The sequence below is a fragment of the Colletotrichum siamense genome (assembly GCF_013390195.1).
Source record: "Colletotrichum siamense strain Cg363 chromosome Unknown KSG_Cg363_contig02, whole genome shotgun sequence".
NCBI lineage: Eukaryota > Fungi > Ascomycota > Sordariomycetes > Glomerellales > Glomerellaceae > Colletotrichum > Colletotrichum siamense.
Genome location: NW_023501015.1, coordinates 6,857,828 through 6,876,001, shown reverse-complemented (window position 1 = coordinate 6,876,001; position 18,174 = coordinate 6,857,828). Strand labels below are relative to the sequence as shown.

Below are 18,174 nucleotides of genomic sequence, written 5' to 3'. Positions count from 1 at the left end.
CCATTATATCCCATGGACATCTTCTTACCATGGGCTGGGAATCCTCATCCCCACCGTCATTAGCTTGGACGTTATCGTCCATGTGTCTTGCTCGTCGTTCATGTGCCATTCCTGCAACGCGGCACGACCACAGACAAAACATGGAAGAAAACACGCAGCTGGCTCCTTCGGCGGATGTGCTAAAGCTGCTAGCCGGGGACACGAGGATGCCTGCCTTCGGACGTCGCTCCGTGGTTTGGATAGGATGTGGTCTCTCTCCCCCCACCATTGCAGTCCCTCGCAACCACCCTTTCCGCTGCTATTCTTGCGCCGGCTCGCAGAAAATCAGGGTCCTGGGGTCCAATGTCCCGCTGCCACAACCCCCGACGGGAAAGGGGGACCGGAGGCGAGAGGAACCTCACGCGGGCAAGGGACGCCCTCATCACGCCAGCACCACCACCCTTCGGCCGGTCGTCCCACCAGATTGAGAATCGCCCACGATCCATCGTGAATGCCGTGTGTCTTGGGTGCCAGCGCATGCCCTTCCTTCCATTCGGCTTTCCTACCGCTCCCCGTGACCGAGCCCGGACGCCTCTTTTTTTTTGTGTTCCATTTTGTTTCCCACTTGCCCACCTGTTCGTTCAACATGGATGAATGATGACTAGACGACTTTTTTCGTCTCCCCTCCCCCTTCACCCTCGTCTAACGAGACACACAATGCTGACTGGCTGGCTGGCTGGCTGGCTGGCTGGCTACTTACTAGTAGCTTTCGGATACACAATCCCCATGCTTTTCATAGACGACTAACACGATGGATCATCAGATGGTGGGATGGTGTCAGCTTCGCAGACTCGTCTCGACCATTTGATATGCGCCTTCCCATTTGCTGGGGAGCCATGCAGAATTCACACCCGTCTTCGGGGCTGCATAGCGTTTAATTCTACCAAGGGACGTCGGCCTCGTCTGCAGGGTTCTTGATTGCTAACTTGCTGTGTTGGGCAAGTGAAGATGCCGACAAGTGGTTCTAAGTTGCCGCCCCAATGGCTCTCGCCAGGAGGGTATCCAGCACTTGCGTCTGCTGCTTCGTCTTCCTCCAATTCCAAGCTTGGACATGGTCTCGGGTATTCGTACCAGCAATCGTCAGGCTCATCCCCCTTCCCTTCCCATCCGCCTGGCCGGTGTCTCGAAACGCCCTACAGACCTGGGCGTTTTGCCTGTCAAATCTCGTCTCCCACACGCACACTCACACACATGCACCTCTACCCGAAGGGCTGGACCCTTATTTCTTGTCCTTACTCTGTTGCTGCTACCCGCATTCCGTTACATGGCCTTATTCTTTCGTCATACATCCAGCTATTATCAACCTTGAGCCCTGTGGCCCCCTTTTTTTATCATCTTCAGCATTATCGACGTTACCAACAAAGTTTCCCATGCTCTCTTGTTTCTGCGAGGGGCCCGTAATCTCAACGTCATCATTCTAACAAGCTGCTCGTTGGGGCGCATCTGGCTCTCTGCGTCTTGGCACCACTATCAAGATACCCATGTGTGGAGGATTTCCGGGAGCGTGCCACTTGGGCTGAAAGAGAAGGGGGGAAGTTGTCTTTGTCTCGATCGAGACGGACAAGCACGCCGTCGCCTGTCGGCGGCGCGCCACGTTTCGCAAACCATGCATCCAGCGAACGGGACGTCTTGCTCCCCGCCAGTCAGCTCTCGCGCAACTGTCGATCTCGTCTATCGGTAAAACAAGCGAAGATATCGATACCGCACATCTCTGTGTATCAACTATCGAAAAAAAGTTGGCCGAACTGGCAAATGGCGATTCGCGAAAACTTCAGGTCGTCCATCCCCAAATTTCGTGCCCTGCAACTTGATCTTCCCCGCACCGGTCGTCTCACCAGGGCGCTCATCGCAACCCACCCCTTGGCTGACAATCGCCAGCTGCAGAAAACCCGAACCCCACCTCTTGTCGATTTCCCATTGCTCTTGGGGGATGAGGGGGGTGGGAGGGCTTCCAATTCCAGGGAAGATCGCTCCAAAACTCACCGCAAACTCGCGACGGACAGCGTCCATAGCGATCTAGAACGTCTCTGGTGTGGTGTCCACCGCCCCATTTCCCCCCTTCAACCACAGGCTGAGGTGCCCTTTTTCTCTCCGGCAGGGTCCCGGGCTCTGTGTTTTTTCTGCCCGGCTACTGCCAAGGTCACACAGCGGGCAGCATGCCGCGGCGACAGGCCGGACCTTGTCTCCGGGTCCTTTGCGCCTTTTACCGCTGTGCATGGCGCCGCTAGATGGACCTTGGCTGATTGTGTCGCAGGCCAGTTTCTCCGGTCCGGCGGTAAATCTTGAAATGATAAGGCGTTCCGCTGCAGCTGCTGCGCATCGGAAGTCTCTCCGTCAGAGACAGAGTCGATTTGAACAGCTCGACCCGAGTCAATCGTCTGTCTCGGCTCATGTTTTGTATTATTTGGCTTTGTATTCTGTCTCCTAGTTCCAAAGGTCATCTCGAACCTAGTTGAGGTTATCGGCGTTCCTAACCCAGGGGCTAAACCCCTCTCATGGTTGATCGCGGGGTTGTGAAGTCTAGCACAGCTAAGCTCAGCTAAGCTTCAACTCATCAGCTTCGAGAAGCGTCTTCGCCGTGCCTTCGCCGTGTCATGTCATTGTTGAGCTCGCAACTACGGCTAGTGAGTTAATTCAGCAACGAGCGCCCGCATCTCAGAGGCCGCCCGGGACCCAAAGAGATTGTCATCGCTGAGCTCAGCAACCTCATGCGACCAACCTCAGTTGATCAATAATACCAGTCCCCATATCCATTGCTGCCCCATCTTCATATTGACCTCCAATTATCAAGCCTCGGCTTCTTCAAGCCAAAGGCAGCCTTTGCTCCTCCTCGGACTTTGCAATCGGAGCGGGTTTGCCTTGCCTGCTTCAGCCTCATTGTGCATATGTGGCTCTCATTTCTTCGGCCCCGTCAAGTCGGCTATGCAAGTCATGACACGGACGGAGACACGCAACGAACAACGCGCACACGACGCAGAGCTGTGTTGCGTGGTTGCCAGCAAGGGCTCCACCCCGAGCAATGTGCGGATGAAGAAGGAGAAGAAAAAAAGGGTCACATTCAGATGAGACATGGGACTCCATGAGTCGTCGGCGAAAGCCGTTGCAACCATTCGCCCATTGAAAAAGGACTGTTTGGACACCCCGCCGTCCGCAGTTGCGCCCCCAAGTGCCACACAGGGCACATTGTTTTCCTGAAATAGGGTTGGGGGGGGGGGGCGCCGGGTTGAGGTGTGGTCACGATGGTCCTTGCTTGAGGTGCCTATGATGTCACCAGTTTTTACTGCGTGGGTCTTGGGGCTCTGTTCCGGTTCAGGATTTCTCTCTTCGCATTTTTTCTTGGCTTTCCTGGGGTTGAGTGGATTGATGCGAAGTGCGTTGTTATTGTTGTTGTTCGACGGGTATTGCGATCATGTGAATAAAGTTTTTTTTCTCCTCGGAGGTGGCTCCGGTGCTTAGGGGTTCTGTGTTGTTGTTGGGGGTGAGAGGTTGGTGTGGTGATTTCGGGAGACCGCGCGGGAGAGTCATGCAGGGGCGTTTAGGTACGAGTCGGAGCGAACACCCTTGCTTAGCCTCGAAATGGCCGTGTTCAATCAAGATCGTGAAGGGCTTCGATTACGTCACTGGTCGTCGCGGCTGTGGCGGCTTTGATGTGATGATGGGTTTGTGGAATGTTCTGTGGTTGTCACGAGGTCTGGGAATCTTGATCTTGGTGCTGACTGGCCAAGTTATCGCCTCTGGCATGAAGAGGTTTTCTGCCAGGGTCAAATATCAAGCGTGTTGTAATTCAGGGTTTCTTCGTTCATGGTCTGCGGCGAGGTCGGGATGGCTCGGCGGCGTTGCTCCCGGCTTTGTTGGTTTGAGGTCCGGCGGATGTTTGTTCGTCACGGCCGGGAGCTGCGGCCTTGGTTTGCAGTTGACGGTTCCAGGCCTCCTTCGCCGCTCTGAACATTCGTGAATCTCACCCGGTTATCTCATTTCCACGCAGCGTTTCCCAGCGAGCGGACAGATGAGATGCCTAGAGGATGTGTGAAGTCGAGGTTGCGGCCTCTACATCTTGCTTCGTATCAAGAATTGGAGCACCGGTGATAGTGGAAGACGTCCGTCGTCTTGAGTTGAAGATTCAAGATGAGATGTGTGTCGCCGGCGATCTACTCGAGCTGTTAGAGTTGGGTATATAAAGGAGATAGCCAACACCGGCAAAGGCTAACGCAACCCAAATCCTCCTTTGCATCCTCTTTATAGAAGCGTCGATTGCGTATCCTGCTGGCTCCGCCCTAGGCGAAGATTTCCTTCCATCTTGGAAACAGATATTGGTCGCTCTCAAGTTCCTGAGCCTAGCTATTCTCTGGTGTCCATCATCTCTGTTGGGTGATATGACGGAATAAACAAAAGATGATGGTTTGTCTGATTGAGCTTAGTAGTCATTGTGAGAACCAAGACATAGGGACTGAGTTACTTGATAGCGTTTGCTAAGTTATGGCTTGACAGTGAGATGCCACAAGTGATACAGAGCGAAAGATTCGTGCGGAGATAGCTAGAAGGCTGTCTGTTACCATGTGTTTTATACCTGAGAACAGCCTTCCCCAGAAATGGGACGTGAGATGCTTTGAGAACCAATGTCTGTAGTCCGCAATCATGGGGACGAGATACGTCAATTCCGATGCTTATATTAAGACGGGGCTGATGTCGACACGGGGTTGGTAGATTAAACCGCAACAGTACTGCATGTCGTTGAAGAGCTAATGTCACCATCGGTCATGGATACCATCGTGGAGGCACCTAATTCGAACGGCCCTGGTGCCGAGAGCTTACTCATCGCTGACGTCCTTCAATTCTTTCAATCACGCTCTTATTCACCAGCCGCAGTAATGGAATACATGTCGACGATGGCAACTGCGAGGCCGGGCTGGCAAATGAAGTAATCCCTCCGGTACTGGTACGCCTGCAGAATGGTGGAAGATACAAGCTATATAGCAGCGACATCTGGTGAGCACGCGCTGATATCTCGCCGAGACCTTGTTTGTGTACCGGACCGATGCGATGGCCACAACAGTGTATGATCTTCGGGCTCCTGTGCAGTTGTTTCCATGAGCATCTCGAGGTTCGCATGTGATGTAGTCCAAGACACAGGCTTTGCGTGTTCAGAGTTGCCATATTAGTCGCGCAACTCGCAGTCTAACAATACCGACAACCAATTGTGAATATGGTCGTATGGTGGCTGGGCGTTAGAATGTGTCATGAGAGAAATGGCTCGCATCAAAATCTCGAGTCGGTTGTGTGAAGCAGCTGTAAGTTGTTATTCACTGATAGCCTCCTCCAGAGCATTGTCTTGTCGTGATTGCGAGGTATGACAGAGAACATGGAAAGAAAGTAAAGGCATGCGAAAAGGATCGACTAACACCTTGACAAGCACCCACATGAAGATTCCTCTAGAACTGGAGCAGCAATATTCTCCCGAGATAGGAGGTTGCAAGTTGAAGGAAGATGACATCGCTAGAGCACTCAAGCTTCAACCTATGTGTGTAATCCATGAATTTTGCTACGGCGTTCTTTCCCTAGTCTAAAGCAGGAGGAAAATTTGTTAGTTATCACATTTACTGCTTCGGCGTGTCTTCATAGGAGCTAGGAGACTGCTCGGGCAGATTTCGGGTCTCCCCAAGGCCATCAAAATGAACACCCGTACGAGTTTGTGCGCGTGTGGCTCCTCGCTGTTGCCATGCGAAGAGATATTACGAGGGTGTGCTATAAAGTCTATCAACACCGCAGCAAGAATAACGTTTCACCACAGACAATGTCTCTTGGGCAAATTTTGCACGTTCAAGTTGCTAAACCTTTGGTGAACTTTCTGTCTCAGTGGTGGATGGTACATCTCCGATAGTTCTGAAGAGATCTTCTCATAAGCCTAAAGCCAGTGTAACGAACATCCGTTGAGTATCCCACGCCTGTAAAGTCAAGGAATGGAAGAGATGAGGGACGTCCGGGGGCTCATTGGCACGCTGACGAGTCTAAGGGTCGATCGATGTTGGGCTTTCCAGAGCAAGGTTGCTGTACATGAGCCTTCACAAACACAGCAAGCAATAGCCTCATCACCAAATGACCGAAGATATGAACTCACTCTCTCGCCATTTCCTGCAGATATTCACTGCCAAATTTCGCGTGGAGGACGAGGACGGAGTGGCACAAGGACCTGGTAATTTGAGACATCATCTTTAGAAGCGTCGTGGCAACGATAACGACGATGCTCACGACTCTGGCATCGACCCCTGGATTATGAGCTGCCTCAACTCAATACACCGTTTCATTGTGGAGGGGACTTCTGTTACTACGCCTGCGAAACATATCAAATATATAGCTCCAGCAGATTGAGCGCCGCGGAGGCTTGGCCGAGGCTTGGCCGGAATACGGAAATCGAGGAAGAGCTACGTGCCCGAGCTCTGATATGGCTGAGAACTACACCAAAGGATACAAAAGACTGGGGTCAAGGATCGGAAAACGTTCCGTCGAGCAATGGAAATCTCTCCATCCTCTCGTGTAGTTAATCTGAGGACATGGTACTCTCGCCGAGGTCATCACTTTGTGATGACGTGATAGCATCTCCTCCACGCAAAGCAGATGGAAAACGCTCTTGTGAGGTTTCTGGTGTCGTCCGCCACTGCCAGATGATTGATTAGGACGAATGAGCCGGGATCGAAGTTGACCAAGTGGAAGCTCAACAGATTGAACTCAAGCCCAACTTCGAGATGGACTGTCGACCTTGATCAGACGATTCGGGATCTTGTGTAAAACGAACACATGACCACGAGGTTCAAATTGTGTGGGAGAGAGCATCTTACTCGTTGTGGGCACATATTTATTCAGATTGCAGTAACTGTTCTTCGAAGGAGTAAGCAGCTGCTGGACCCGCGGAGCCAAACGCACACGCATAGCTCCTACTCCAAAGGTATGTAAACTCTAAGCTATTTGCATACGTAGCCCAAGTCTCTGCAAATGTAGTCGATGTGAGTTTCCTTGACACTGGTGACAGATCGAGAGAAAACGAGGTGGAGTGACCTTGTTGCATCCAGTGAGTACCACAACACGAGGATTTGCAGCTTCAGCTTCAAGGGATGACGGTTGCTGGCTTTCTACGTAAGTAGAGTCCTTAATATGTTATCACCAAATACTCTGACACTACTAGGTAACAAGGGCTAATCAGACTGATGAACCGCCGTGTTTCTAGGCTTATGAAAGCCGTAGACACGATTTTAGCGAGCTATGAAAGATAAGTTCTCTCGCTAATGGAATCTGGTTCTCACTGTACTATTATTGGTTTAGAGGACTGAGATCAGGCAGTATTGAGGCTATATATATACAATGATGGGAGCCTGAGTCTGACAAGGCCCGCCAAACTTCTCACCATTGTATAGATGGGTGTTGACTGTGACAGGACCTCTTTCGGAGGACCTATGAAATGGGTAGTCAATTAAGACCAAAAGGTGCTTCGGGCAATTGCCTGGTTCGGTCTCGTTCCATTAAAACCGGATCTATGAAGATGAAGAAAGCATAGCGCCAGCAGAGATAGCTCTCCGTAACTTACCCTGAAAGCCAAGTAAGGCACAGGCTGGATAACCCCAATCCGTAGTATTCTGCGTGAATATCCAGAGACGAACACCGCTGATGAACGATGCGTGAACATCTAATACATATGAGGAAATCTGGACATAAGTCGCCGCTAGCATAGTCCTTTCTATCCTGCTCAAAGCAGCATAGCCCTTGATCGGGACGTGCAACCATGGAATCGCCGAGCATTACCTGGTTTGAACTTTTTCGCTCCTCCAGCAGGAGCTTTAAATATGGCCTACCTGCAAAGGAATGAACGGCGAGGCTGGCTGACGCGCGAGGGAATTGGCAGAATCAAAAAGCAAAGTCCAAAAGCAAAAGCAAAAGCTCGGGTGCGGGATCGAACCGCAGACCCTACGAAACCAGCAATCGGATTTCATACCAAGTTCTCACTAACGGACCAGAGCGTTATACCTCTAGACCACTTGGCCTGTCGGGCTTGGTTGACGGTGATGGGACGAAAGCTCGCCAAGAAGGGCTCTCTCTAGGGGGTAGGAGGCAGGAACAGGGAGGTGGTGGTAGGGTCGCGCCTTCCTCACTAGTATAGGCTTCAGGCAGGCACCGCAAATTCAGCTTCACGGCCGTCAACCAGCAGAACAGCTTTAAGCGCAAGACGGGATCATTGGCTGGCCAGACAGTCTTGACTTCGAAAGATCTATCGATACCGACGTGCCGTCCCGAAAGAACACACCCATCGCCTGTACGTAGGTCCATCTCCCGTGAGACCCCCATCACCAAGGCAAAGTACGCACACAGCACGAATAGACGCCAGGGACCAGTATGTGGAAAGGGTAATCGTGGCTGATTCCATGTTCTATGTAGTCGTACATATTAGCCGTACAAGCGGCCACTGCATAATCGCGGGCGCTGTTTCCCACCCCCGCCATTCCCAACTCCCGCCAACCCAAAAAGAAGCCGTCGTGCTGCTGCTGCCACCGTACCACTTCTGCTCCAAACCCCCTTTTCGTGTCGCTTACTTCCAGAGCTTGCCCAGGGACACCTCCTTGTCGTCGTGCTTGTTGAGAATCTTGGCGGTAGCAAGCTCAAAGTCCTCCTGGGTGACGTGGACTCTGCGCTCACGAAGGGCGTACATGCCAGCCTCTGTGCAGACACCCTTCAGCTCGGCACCAGAGCAACCGTTCATCTTCTCGGCAATCTTGGTGAGGTTGATGCCTCTCGTCAGGTTCATCTTGCGGCTGTGGATACGGAGAATGTCGGCACGGGCCTCGACGGATGGCGGGGGGAACTCGATCTTTCGGTCGATACGTCCGGGACGCAGCAATGCGGGGTCGAGAATGTCGAGACGGTTGGTGGCCATAATGACCTTGATGTTCTTGGTAGGCTCGAAACCATCGAGCTGGTTGAGAAGCTCCAACATGGTGCGCTGGACTTCGGAATCGCCTCCTGAGGAACCCTCGACACGGGAAGAACCAATGGAATCGATTTCGTCCATGAAGATAATGGAGGGGGCGTGCTCACGGGCCATGACGAACAGCTCGCGAACCATACGGGAACCCTCTCCGATGTACTTTTGCACCAACTCGGAACCGGAGACACGGATGAACTTGCAGTCGGTGTGGTGGGCGACAGCTCTGGCGAGCAGGGTCTTGCCCGTACCGGGGGGGCCGTAGAGGAGGACACCCTTCGGTTGGGCGATACCCAGAGACTCGAACAGCTCGGGGTGCTTGAGACCGAGCTCGATAACCTCCTTGATTTCCTTGATCTGCTGATCCAGACCACCAATCATGTCGTATGTGCTGTCGGGGACCTTCTCAACCATCATGAGGGAGACGAGGGGATCGACGGATGAGGGGAGCATCTTCTCGAGCTTGTAGCTGTCGGACAGGAGGGTTACACGCTTGCCGACGGTGAGCTTTGTGATGTCGACATTGTCGGAGATATCGACGACTGTGGGTGTTAATTAGCATTGGGCCAGGAGGAAGGTGGGGTGTGCATCATCAAACGTACCGTATTTGCCTTCCGGATGCACCTTGACCAGGACCTTCTTCGTGCTCATGACCTTCACAACCTCACCGACGTAGGAACCGGGCTGCTGCAACAGACCAAGCTCTTCTCTCAGTAGACGCACCCGCGAGTTGTAGTCATTTCTCTGGGCCTCGAGACGGCGGAGGACAGCTTGACCCTTGAGGATCTCGAGCTTCATGGCCTCGATCTTGTTCTGGTAGTACGAATCGAGCGCCATCTTGATGGATGCCCCGAGGGAGGATTTAATCGGGCGGGTGTTTGTTCGATGTTCTCTGAGATGCGGGAGGGTCAATCGGGGTCGTCAAGCTGTAATTCGTGCGTAGGATCGGTTGACGGTCGCCGGGGGTTGGGTGTGGTGATGGAAGCTTGTCGTTGTGGAAGCTCACAGATGGGTTCGGAGTGACAGGGCTGTAGGTCTGGCTGGCTCCGTCGGTCGGTCCAGTCAGCCGCAGGCAAACCACCGTCGACGCGTTCGCCAGGTCCGGGTCACGTGAAAGCTTCCTTCCGGAAATGTCAAGCTTGCGGGGGCTTAGTCAGGGTCTTCGGAGAACAGGATGTTCCAGATGCCGACATCGTTGGAAGGTCCACTCTGGAAAAGGGTCGGGTCCGTGCGCGCTGTCTTGTAGCGGCTGCAAGAGAAAAGAGGCGGAAAGCGCAACGCGCAGTGACGTTAGCACGCCCCAGTTGGGAAAGTGGAGTGCAGCACGAGATGTGCGATGTCGAGCACCTCGACATCGTGACATGCAACGGTGGGGCTCTGCATCGAATCATGGGCGGTGGAACATGCCAGTGCAACACATGGAACCTATGGAAGACTGCAGAGATACGCCGTAGATATGCGCCGATAAGATTTACGGCCTCGGCGACGGGCTGCAGACCGCCCAACAGGCAAAAGACCTCGCCAGACGCGGCTCTCTTGATGTTGCGCCCTGCTTCTCATTCACCTTACCTTAGGTCCTACCTTACTATGGGTAAGTTAGGCAGTCCTCGGGCCTTGGGATTGTGGCTCTCCCGCCGTTCTGCTCGGGCACTAAGCTGATTGGGGAGGAAGCTCTGGCGGTCCTGTCTGGGCGATAGCACCATCATCCATGTTGCTAGCAGCAGTTGCACTCCACCATGGGCGCACCGCGGGCCCCCACTAGTCCTCCACTAAATTGCGTTCCTACCTATCATCAGTGCGCCGAAGGTAACAATCGCTGGATGTAAACACCAAGCACCTGGGTGCGAGACATTGTGCAGGCCTTTCTTCCTTTCTACGTATTCGTAATGCGTACGGCTGCTTGAATTGTCGAGGGAGGCACATCAGATACCGGGGATAAGAAGATAAAGACCAACGATGGAGGCACGGGTCGAATCAAGAGCCCGGGAATAGGAATCCTGATCAAATGGAAGAGTCACACAGTAGCAATTGCCTCTCATCATGCTTCTGAGAAACAGCACCTTCCATGCTGTTCCGCACCCTCTGAGGCCTGCAACACCTTGCGAAGTGGCTGCACATGACCCGGGGGTTGCACACACAAACGCCATCGACAGTGGGAGTGGGCAGCTCCTGACTCAGACATTCTGAGGTGAGCCAGGTGCACCGTGATTGCGCCGGGAAGGCGGGATTGCGAATCTGGGGAGCAGCAATCATCACTCGACCGATGGACAAGGCAGCCTCGAATACTTGAGAAGACGGAGGCACACGCAGAAAACTCAACAACATCGGACGAGCAGCGGCACCCGCTCCGCCGCCAGCCAAGGGAACTTTCCTCACCCTCCCATCCAATAAATAATACATTAGTAGAGATCCTGCACTTTTGTATGGGCAGCCAGCATCGCACACATCCAGTGGACATCCTCGCCGCCAGATCAGGAAAGGAGAGTCGTCCTCACCAGCAGCCAGGAATGGGCAACACTCATCGCTGCCATTGTCTTCTTCGCTGAATTGCATCCGGCCTCGCCCCGTCTCGCCATCACATCATCTCTCCTCCTCATCCTCATCCACATCCTCACATTTTCTTGTCTTACTCTCTTCTTTTGTCTTTTTTTTGTGTCTCGTCCATCGTGTGTTTGTTGTTTACTCAACTCTACACCACACACCACACCCACGGATACCTACGCACCTCACCTCATCTCGTCTTGCTTACCGATCCCGTCTGGCCTCGCTCATTTCTTCTCTTCGTCAGCTGTTTACCAGTGAGGCAAGGTAGATAGCGAAAGCTCACCACCACCACTTCGACCCATCTGCAGGGCCCCCGTGGAATCCTCGAAATCTTACCGAGACCCAACACAAGCACTAAACCTACACCTACAACGCTCTCGGTAACGGCGGTACCAGCTTTCGAGAAAAAAAGCCTGTTTCCACCCTTCTTTTCGAACCTGTTGCTGCTGTTTCAACACACAACACACGCGCGACACCTGAGAAATTCCAAGCAGGCCCGAAGCCACCCAACGCGCGCCCGACGCTTCCACCCCCGTTGCCGTCCGCACTAATAACCCACATCTCCGGCACCTGCCATTCTCTCCACCGATCATTCTCCATCATTCTCCAAAAACGTCGCGCGCTCCATTGTCGCCCACCATGGATCCCTCCCCGGGGCCTGATACGTCCGCCGACCAGTCTCGCGATAACTCGACTGCTGCCTCGCCAACAGACACCCGACACCAGCCCTCGAGATTCGAGTCCTATTCGGGTTCTCGCGACGACGGCCTGTCCGAGAGCTTTCAGTCCTTTCAGTCCACCGATACGGTGCGGAGACGCCCAGAAGCTGGCTACGGTACGTACGACCCGCTGCATGCCCAGAAACCTAATGCGTCTTGGTCGTCCGAGTTGCCGACTGGTCCAAGAGAAAATCCCTGGCTAACATCAATCCCGTGCGCGACACAGGTTCCATACAAGGCCAACCTTCCGCCTCCCAATACCTCCCCGACTCCTCAGCTCACGACCGTTCCCATTCTCGTTCCACCCAAGCTACAAGATCTCCCATGATGGCTCCTGAACGCCCCAAAGCGAATAATCGACCACGAAAGCCCCCCATGACCCGTCGGCCCTCGACGAACCCTTCTGCACCTCATCGTGGTGAGGTTTTCTCCGTCGACGATGACATCTTCGAAGTCGAGGCCGACGCCGTCGGACGCCACCAAGAACAACAACGGGGGTACAGCACGCGCCGCCGGCCTCAGCTAGCGACCACCCTGTCTCGCGTCCAGTCCTCTAGAAGCGAGCACGGCGATGATGATGAAAACGATGACGAGGCACCTCGTACACCGAGACCCGAGGACAATGTCCCTGACCGCTCCGAGCACGACCCATCAGTTCACGAAGATGAGGATGCGGAAGCCGAAGATGACGGCGACGTTAGCGATGCCGAGAGCTTCACGCTCAAGGATCGTCAACAAGCCATCAATGAAACCCATCCTTTCGGTATCAGGTTATGGAAGCCTGCTCTGTACAAGAAAGACCGCTCCGTGCAGAAGAATGCGGAAGGTGATATTCATTCGTCGCCGGGCGGAAGGGTCAACAACTGGTTGTTGTTTTTCAACCTTTTGTGGACTTTGCTGTTTGGATGGTGGATGGCAACATTCGCAGCCCTTGGTGCGATCATCTGCTTCTTGTTCGCGGCGACTGTTAGTGGCAGGGAGTATGGCAGAGTTCTTTGGGGACTTGCTAGCTATCTTTTCTACCCCTTTGGCAAGTACGTGCGCTTGGAGCAGGACGACGCCTACCTGGACGAGGACCAAGGCGAGGGACGAAGCATTTCCGAGTACGAGCAATGGCAAAGCGGTGACTTGGAGTATGGTCGACTGTTCTTCGGTCCGGACGGGTCGGAGCACAACCGATCCATCGTCGGCCGCTCACGGCGAAGCATCGACTCGCAGCCGAGCGAGACTGACAGCCTGTTGGGCCGGACTCGACGCGGCGAGCGGAGTGAGACACCCCCGAGACTCAAGCGCCGCTTGTTTGGACGAGGCGAGTGGAATATCGGAAGGATCGTTTTCTTTCTGTTCTTCTATCTGCTGCTAACGCCGTCTCTCATCCTGGTTTCCTTGATCTGCTGGTTCTTGGTGTTTACCATCCCCATGGGAAAGGTTACTATGCTGCTCTTCGACCACCTTCGACGACATCCTTTGGCGCTCTCATTCGAATCCGACATGGTTCTCGCCCGAATCGCCGATGCGCCTCACTCGTCCATCCTGCTCTGCACCTACCGCGCTGTGGGCACCAAATACTGGAAGTACACTATCGACGGAACGAACGTTTTTCTGATCAATCTTATGGGTGTGGTGTTCTTCGTCATCTTTGACTGGCTTGTTCTCGACCGGATTATGGGCCTGCACATTCTCATCACTTCGCCGGCGTTCCTCTTCATCGCAGGCTTGTTCTCAATCATCCCCCTCGCCTACTTCATCGGCCAGGCCGTTGCCTCGATTTCTGCGCAGTCATCCATGGGAGTAGGTGCAGCCATCAACGCCTTCTTCTCCACGATTGTCGAAGTTTTCCTTTACTGCGTAGCTCTCAGCCAAGGCAAGGGCCAGCTTGTTGAAGGCAGTATCGTTGGAAGTATCTTCGCCGGCATTCTCTTCCTCCCTGGCCTCTCCATGTGCTTTGGTGCTATCAAGCGCAAGACTCAGCGTTTTAACGCGAGATCCGCTGGTGTCACGTCCACCATGCTTCTGTTTGCCGTCATTGGCGCCTTTGGCCCGACTTTGTTCTACCAAATCTACGGCACTCACGAGCTCAACTGCCTGGACTGCGTAAACCACAGCGGGGTCGGAGATGGACTTTCCCCGGTCGGGGACGGTCGTGACTGCCGCAGGTGCTTCTTCTCTCAGACCCCAACTCTTGACGACCGCTTTTACCTCGAGGCTGTCAGGCCGTTCTGCTACTTCTGCGCCGCACTCCTGTTCCTCTCTTACATCGTGGGCCTCTGGTTCACTCTGAGGACTCACGCAGCTGTCATCTGGAACTCCGAGATTGATGAGAAGAAGCACGAGGAAGCTCACGCACATGCACATGCTGCTGCTAGGCAATCCGGACTTCACTCCTTTGCCGAGACCACTGGCACCTCCATTGATGTTCGCGATTCTCACCTGTACAAGCGCATTCTTGGTCAGTCACTGAAGCAGGTTGGCTTGAATGCCAAGGGAGAAGACATCTCGCGTCAAGGGTCTGTCTCTGGATTGGGTCTCACACCCGGCAATGGCAGTGTTAGCATTCCGCATGTGGTTCCACCAAAGACGAGTGGCAGCGACACCATCCGCTCGGTTGTCCATATTCCGGGCTTTTCAGAGGCGGAGAACAACGCCCTGGTTCGTGAAGTCGCGGAGATGGCCGCCACTGCCGCCACCCTTGCTGCGCGCGAACGCATGCCTCGCAGAACTTCTAACCAGCCTGGAGCCTCTACAGCACCGACCCCTAGGCCCCCGGCCTTGCGCACCGCAACACTTGCCGAGAATGAAGATCTCGCCGCTGCCAGTGCCGCCCAAGTTCCTCACGGTGGCCATGATGCACCCAACTGGAGCCGAGGCAAGAGTGCTTTCATTCTCATGGGAGCCACGGTGCTCTATGCCATTATTGCAGAGATTCTCGTCGACACTGTAGATGTTGTTTTGGAGGGCTTCGCTATTGACGAGAAATTCCTCGGCATTACCCTTTTTGCCCTGGTTCCCAACACTACGGAATTCTTGGTGAGTTTTGATGTACAAGCCTCCTCATGGATTATACTGACATTTTGTAGAACGCCATCTCCTTCGCTATGAACGGCAACATTGCGCTGTCCATGGAAATCGGTTCTGCGTACGCTCTTCAAGTCTGTTTGTTGCAGGTTCCGGCCCTCGTCCTGTACTCGGCTCTCTACGCTACCAGTAACGGTGTTGAAGACATCGGCAACCACACTTTCTCACTTCTGTTCCCCCAGTGGGACATGGTTACTGTCATCCTCTGCGTCTTCCTGCTCAGCTACATGTACGGAGAAGGAAAGAGCAACTACTTCAAGGGCAGCATTCTATTGCTGAGCTACCTTGTAGTCATCGTAGGCTACTACTTGTCTGGTTACACCGACGACATCATGAGCGTGAGCCGCTTTGATATCATGGGTGCCGACGGCCAGTTTTCGTCATTCAAGACCGTGGGTCGCAAGCGCAGCGGTGTTGCCTTCCAGGTCTAAAGAGAGGAGTTGTGGATTCAGGGGTTGTGATACCCAACGAGCGCGAACATTGTTATGGCATTGTTGACTAATTTGAGTTGAAAAGGGTGGCCGCGCGTCATCTGAATGGGTTGACGGTCTGTTCAAAGAGGGACTTGGACCATGGCATTGCATTTCTGTTTACCTGCTCTTACGACGGGACTGACGGAGTTACGGAGAAGAGCACATACTTAGATCACTTTTCGTTCCATCACTGAATATACATCCCTAATGCGCAAGCCATACTTTTGTGTCGACCCTAAAACTGAATTGTCACTATATTGAATATTGACATGATTTGACGTTACGATGCGCCTACTCGAGGCATTACTTGTCCCAAATGAAGACTTCAACGCTTGACCCAAAGAGTCAAAAAGTGGTAGAAGGAGGCAAATTCTTCAAATGGACCATCCGCAGTTTCACTTCTCTGCAATATAAGCCATCTTTAGCCTCGGCGCATGGAGAAGCATCTACTCAAGTAATGTGTCTATGATGACACGCAGAGTATCCGCAAGATGCGCTCTAACCTGTCGCGGTGGGGGTGTTTCTAGACCGTAACGACTGGAATGGAGGAGCTGAAGATTGTGGAGTCTCCGGGGTGACTGAGTGTCTGGAATGGTGGAAGGGAGAGGGGGTGGTCTGGGGATAGAGTTGGTGGGGTGACGCATTCCAGAGGTTATTTCCACGACAACGATCAGGAATCGTGAGTTGAGGCAAATTGGTGGTGTTCGTTTTGGTTCATGTGTAAGCTGATATTCCATGGGATATATAACGTAGAGATGAGCAAACACCACCACTAACACGACAGCAGGGGAAAGACCTACAATGTTTATGGATTATCATACAGCTTCTTCTAGTGGGGATCAACATAGGTATAAATAACAAGGCTTGTATGTCTTTTTCGTTTTCTTCGTTTAAAGCATGCTGTTCGACGCTGGGCCCGGACGAATGGTATTTGTGCCTTGTTCACCCGTATTTGGCAAAGTACAGAACTCGATGATTCAATTGTTGGGTTCTTCCTAATACTTTCTTTCAGTGTACCCCTGATGCTGTTAATTCTTATTGCGCATTATCAATATTTCGGCTGGCTTCGCCCTTCTCTAATTGCGTTGCATTCATATCCCCATAGACAATATACAGCCTCTTAATCAATTAGATATTCAATCAAACCCTGGTGTTCATTTCCACGAGAGACGATGTTCAGAGCCGTGCAACCCCATTTGTTTAGACGCATTGACATCGACACCATGCTCAACTAACAGCCTTACCAGTGCAAACCTGTCTTCGCACGCCTCGGAAGATGCCTGGACCTCTTGGTTGTCTTTCAGAAAGCTCCAAGCATGGAGATGAGACTCAAAGTCACAAAGTATGATTCTTGCCAAGCGGGGAAGCAGAACATCTCAAGGGTGCCCATTTGTTTGATTGTGTAACAGTACCTGCTATATGCAGCCTGATGAGACCTTCCTTCGTACAGCTTGATAGGTTAGTTGCTTGCGGAAGTGGCATGGAAAGTGCCGTAGCTCACCCGCTGGGCGATCATTGAAGCGCGTCTCACTTTGTGGCGTCCTGAGCCAGCGCCTGGTCATGTGTAGAGTTGCTCCTGTGTGACGTTTTTGCACTTACTTCCAATCTTGGGAACAGTTTCTCTTCAACAGCTGACGAATAATTTCAAGGTAAGCACGCATTCCTCTCCCCGTCCTAAGCACATGGGTTTATTGAAGGAAGCCCTGTTATTGAGACCGAATCTCAGTGATCTAACATAACGTCGTGCTATTTTCCCCTACTGAGAAATACCTCGGTAAGAAAATATGAGATAATCGACACCCATCACATAGCATCTCACCGCGAGCAAGCCACTGTGTTCCAGCGCCCACGAAGTGACTCCGTGCCTTCTATTCAGACTTCAGCTATTGTCTCTTAAACAGTTCCCACCGGGCTGCATCTGCAATATCGAAAGTGTCGGCCAAAATGCCCTTATCAAGAACGGCTGCCTTTCCATATGGGGCGGCCCCTTCAAGTTGATGCATGGCTGCAATTATAGTTGCGTTCTGCATTCTTGCGGACATGAGATGCGTAGAGGTGATCTTCTCTCCAGGCAAGTACCCAAGGTGTCACATGGTAATAAGTTCAGAAATACTTCCGCTCTGCAGCAGGGACAACGAACATACGTTCAAGAAGATATGGCGTTTCACCCAATTAACCATCGTGAGACCAACCGAACTTCGAACTAAAAGCCTCAGCCGTTTGTCACCTGAGTTCTCTTTGATTGCTCGACTGGGATTTCTCAATCAAGTCCAGTTGATTATACACGGCATTGTTAGACGATAAAAAGGACTGCAGATACAACAATACATCAGTAAACGAGGAGAAATTGCCAGGCAAA

The 18,174-nt window shown here is 52.7% G+C and overlaps 2 protein-coding genes across 2 annotated transcripts; one reads left to right on the top strand and one right to left on the bottom strand.

Moving 5' to 3' along the window:
- Positions 1–8,611: 8,611 nt before the first annotated feature.
- Positions 8,612–9,841, bottom strand: CGCS363_v003801 (26S proteasome regulatory subunit 8-like protein; the record flags this gene model as incomplete). Its single annotated transcript, XM_036635650.1, has 2 exons — positions 8,612–9,546; positions 9,607–9,841. 2 exons carry the CDS (start codon positions 9,839–9,841, stop codon positions 8,612–8,614), a joined length of 1,170 nt encoding a protein of 389 aa, XP_036500086.1.
- A 2,346-nt stretch (positions 9,842–12,187) lies between these two features.
- VNX1 (Low affinity vacuolar monovalent cation/H(+) antiporter) lies at positions 12,188–15,773 on the top strand (the record flags this gene model as incomplete). The annotated part of the gene is made up of 3 exons (XM_036635649.1): positions 12,188–12,383; positions 12,494–15,294; positions 15,345–15,773. 3 exons carry the CDS (start codon positions 12,188–12,190, stop codon positions 15,771–15,773), a joined length of 3,426 nt encoding a protein of 1,141 aa, XP_036500087.1.
- Positions 15,774–18,174: the final 2,401 nt, after the last annotated feature.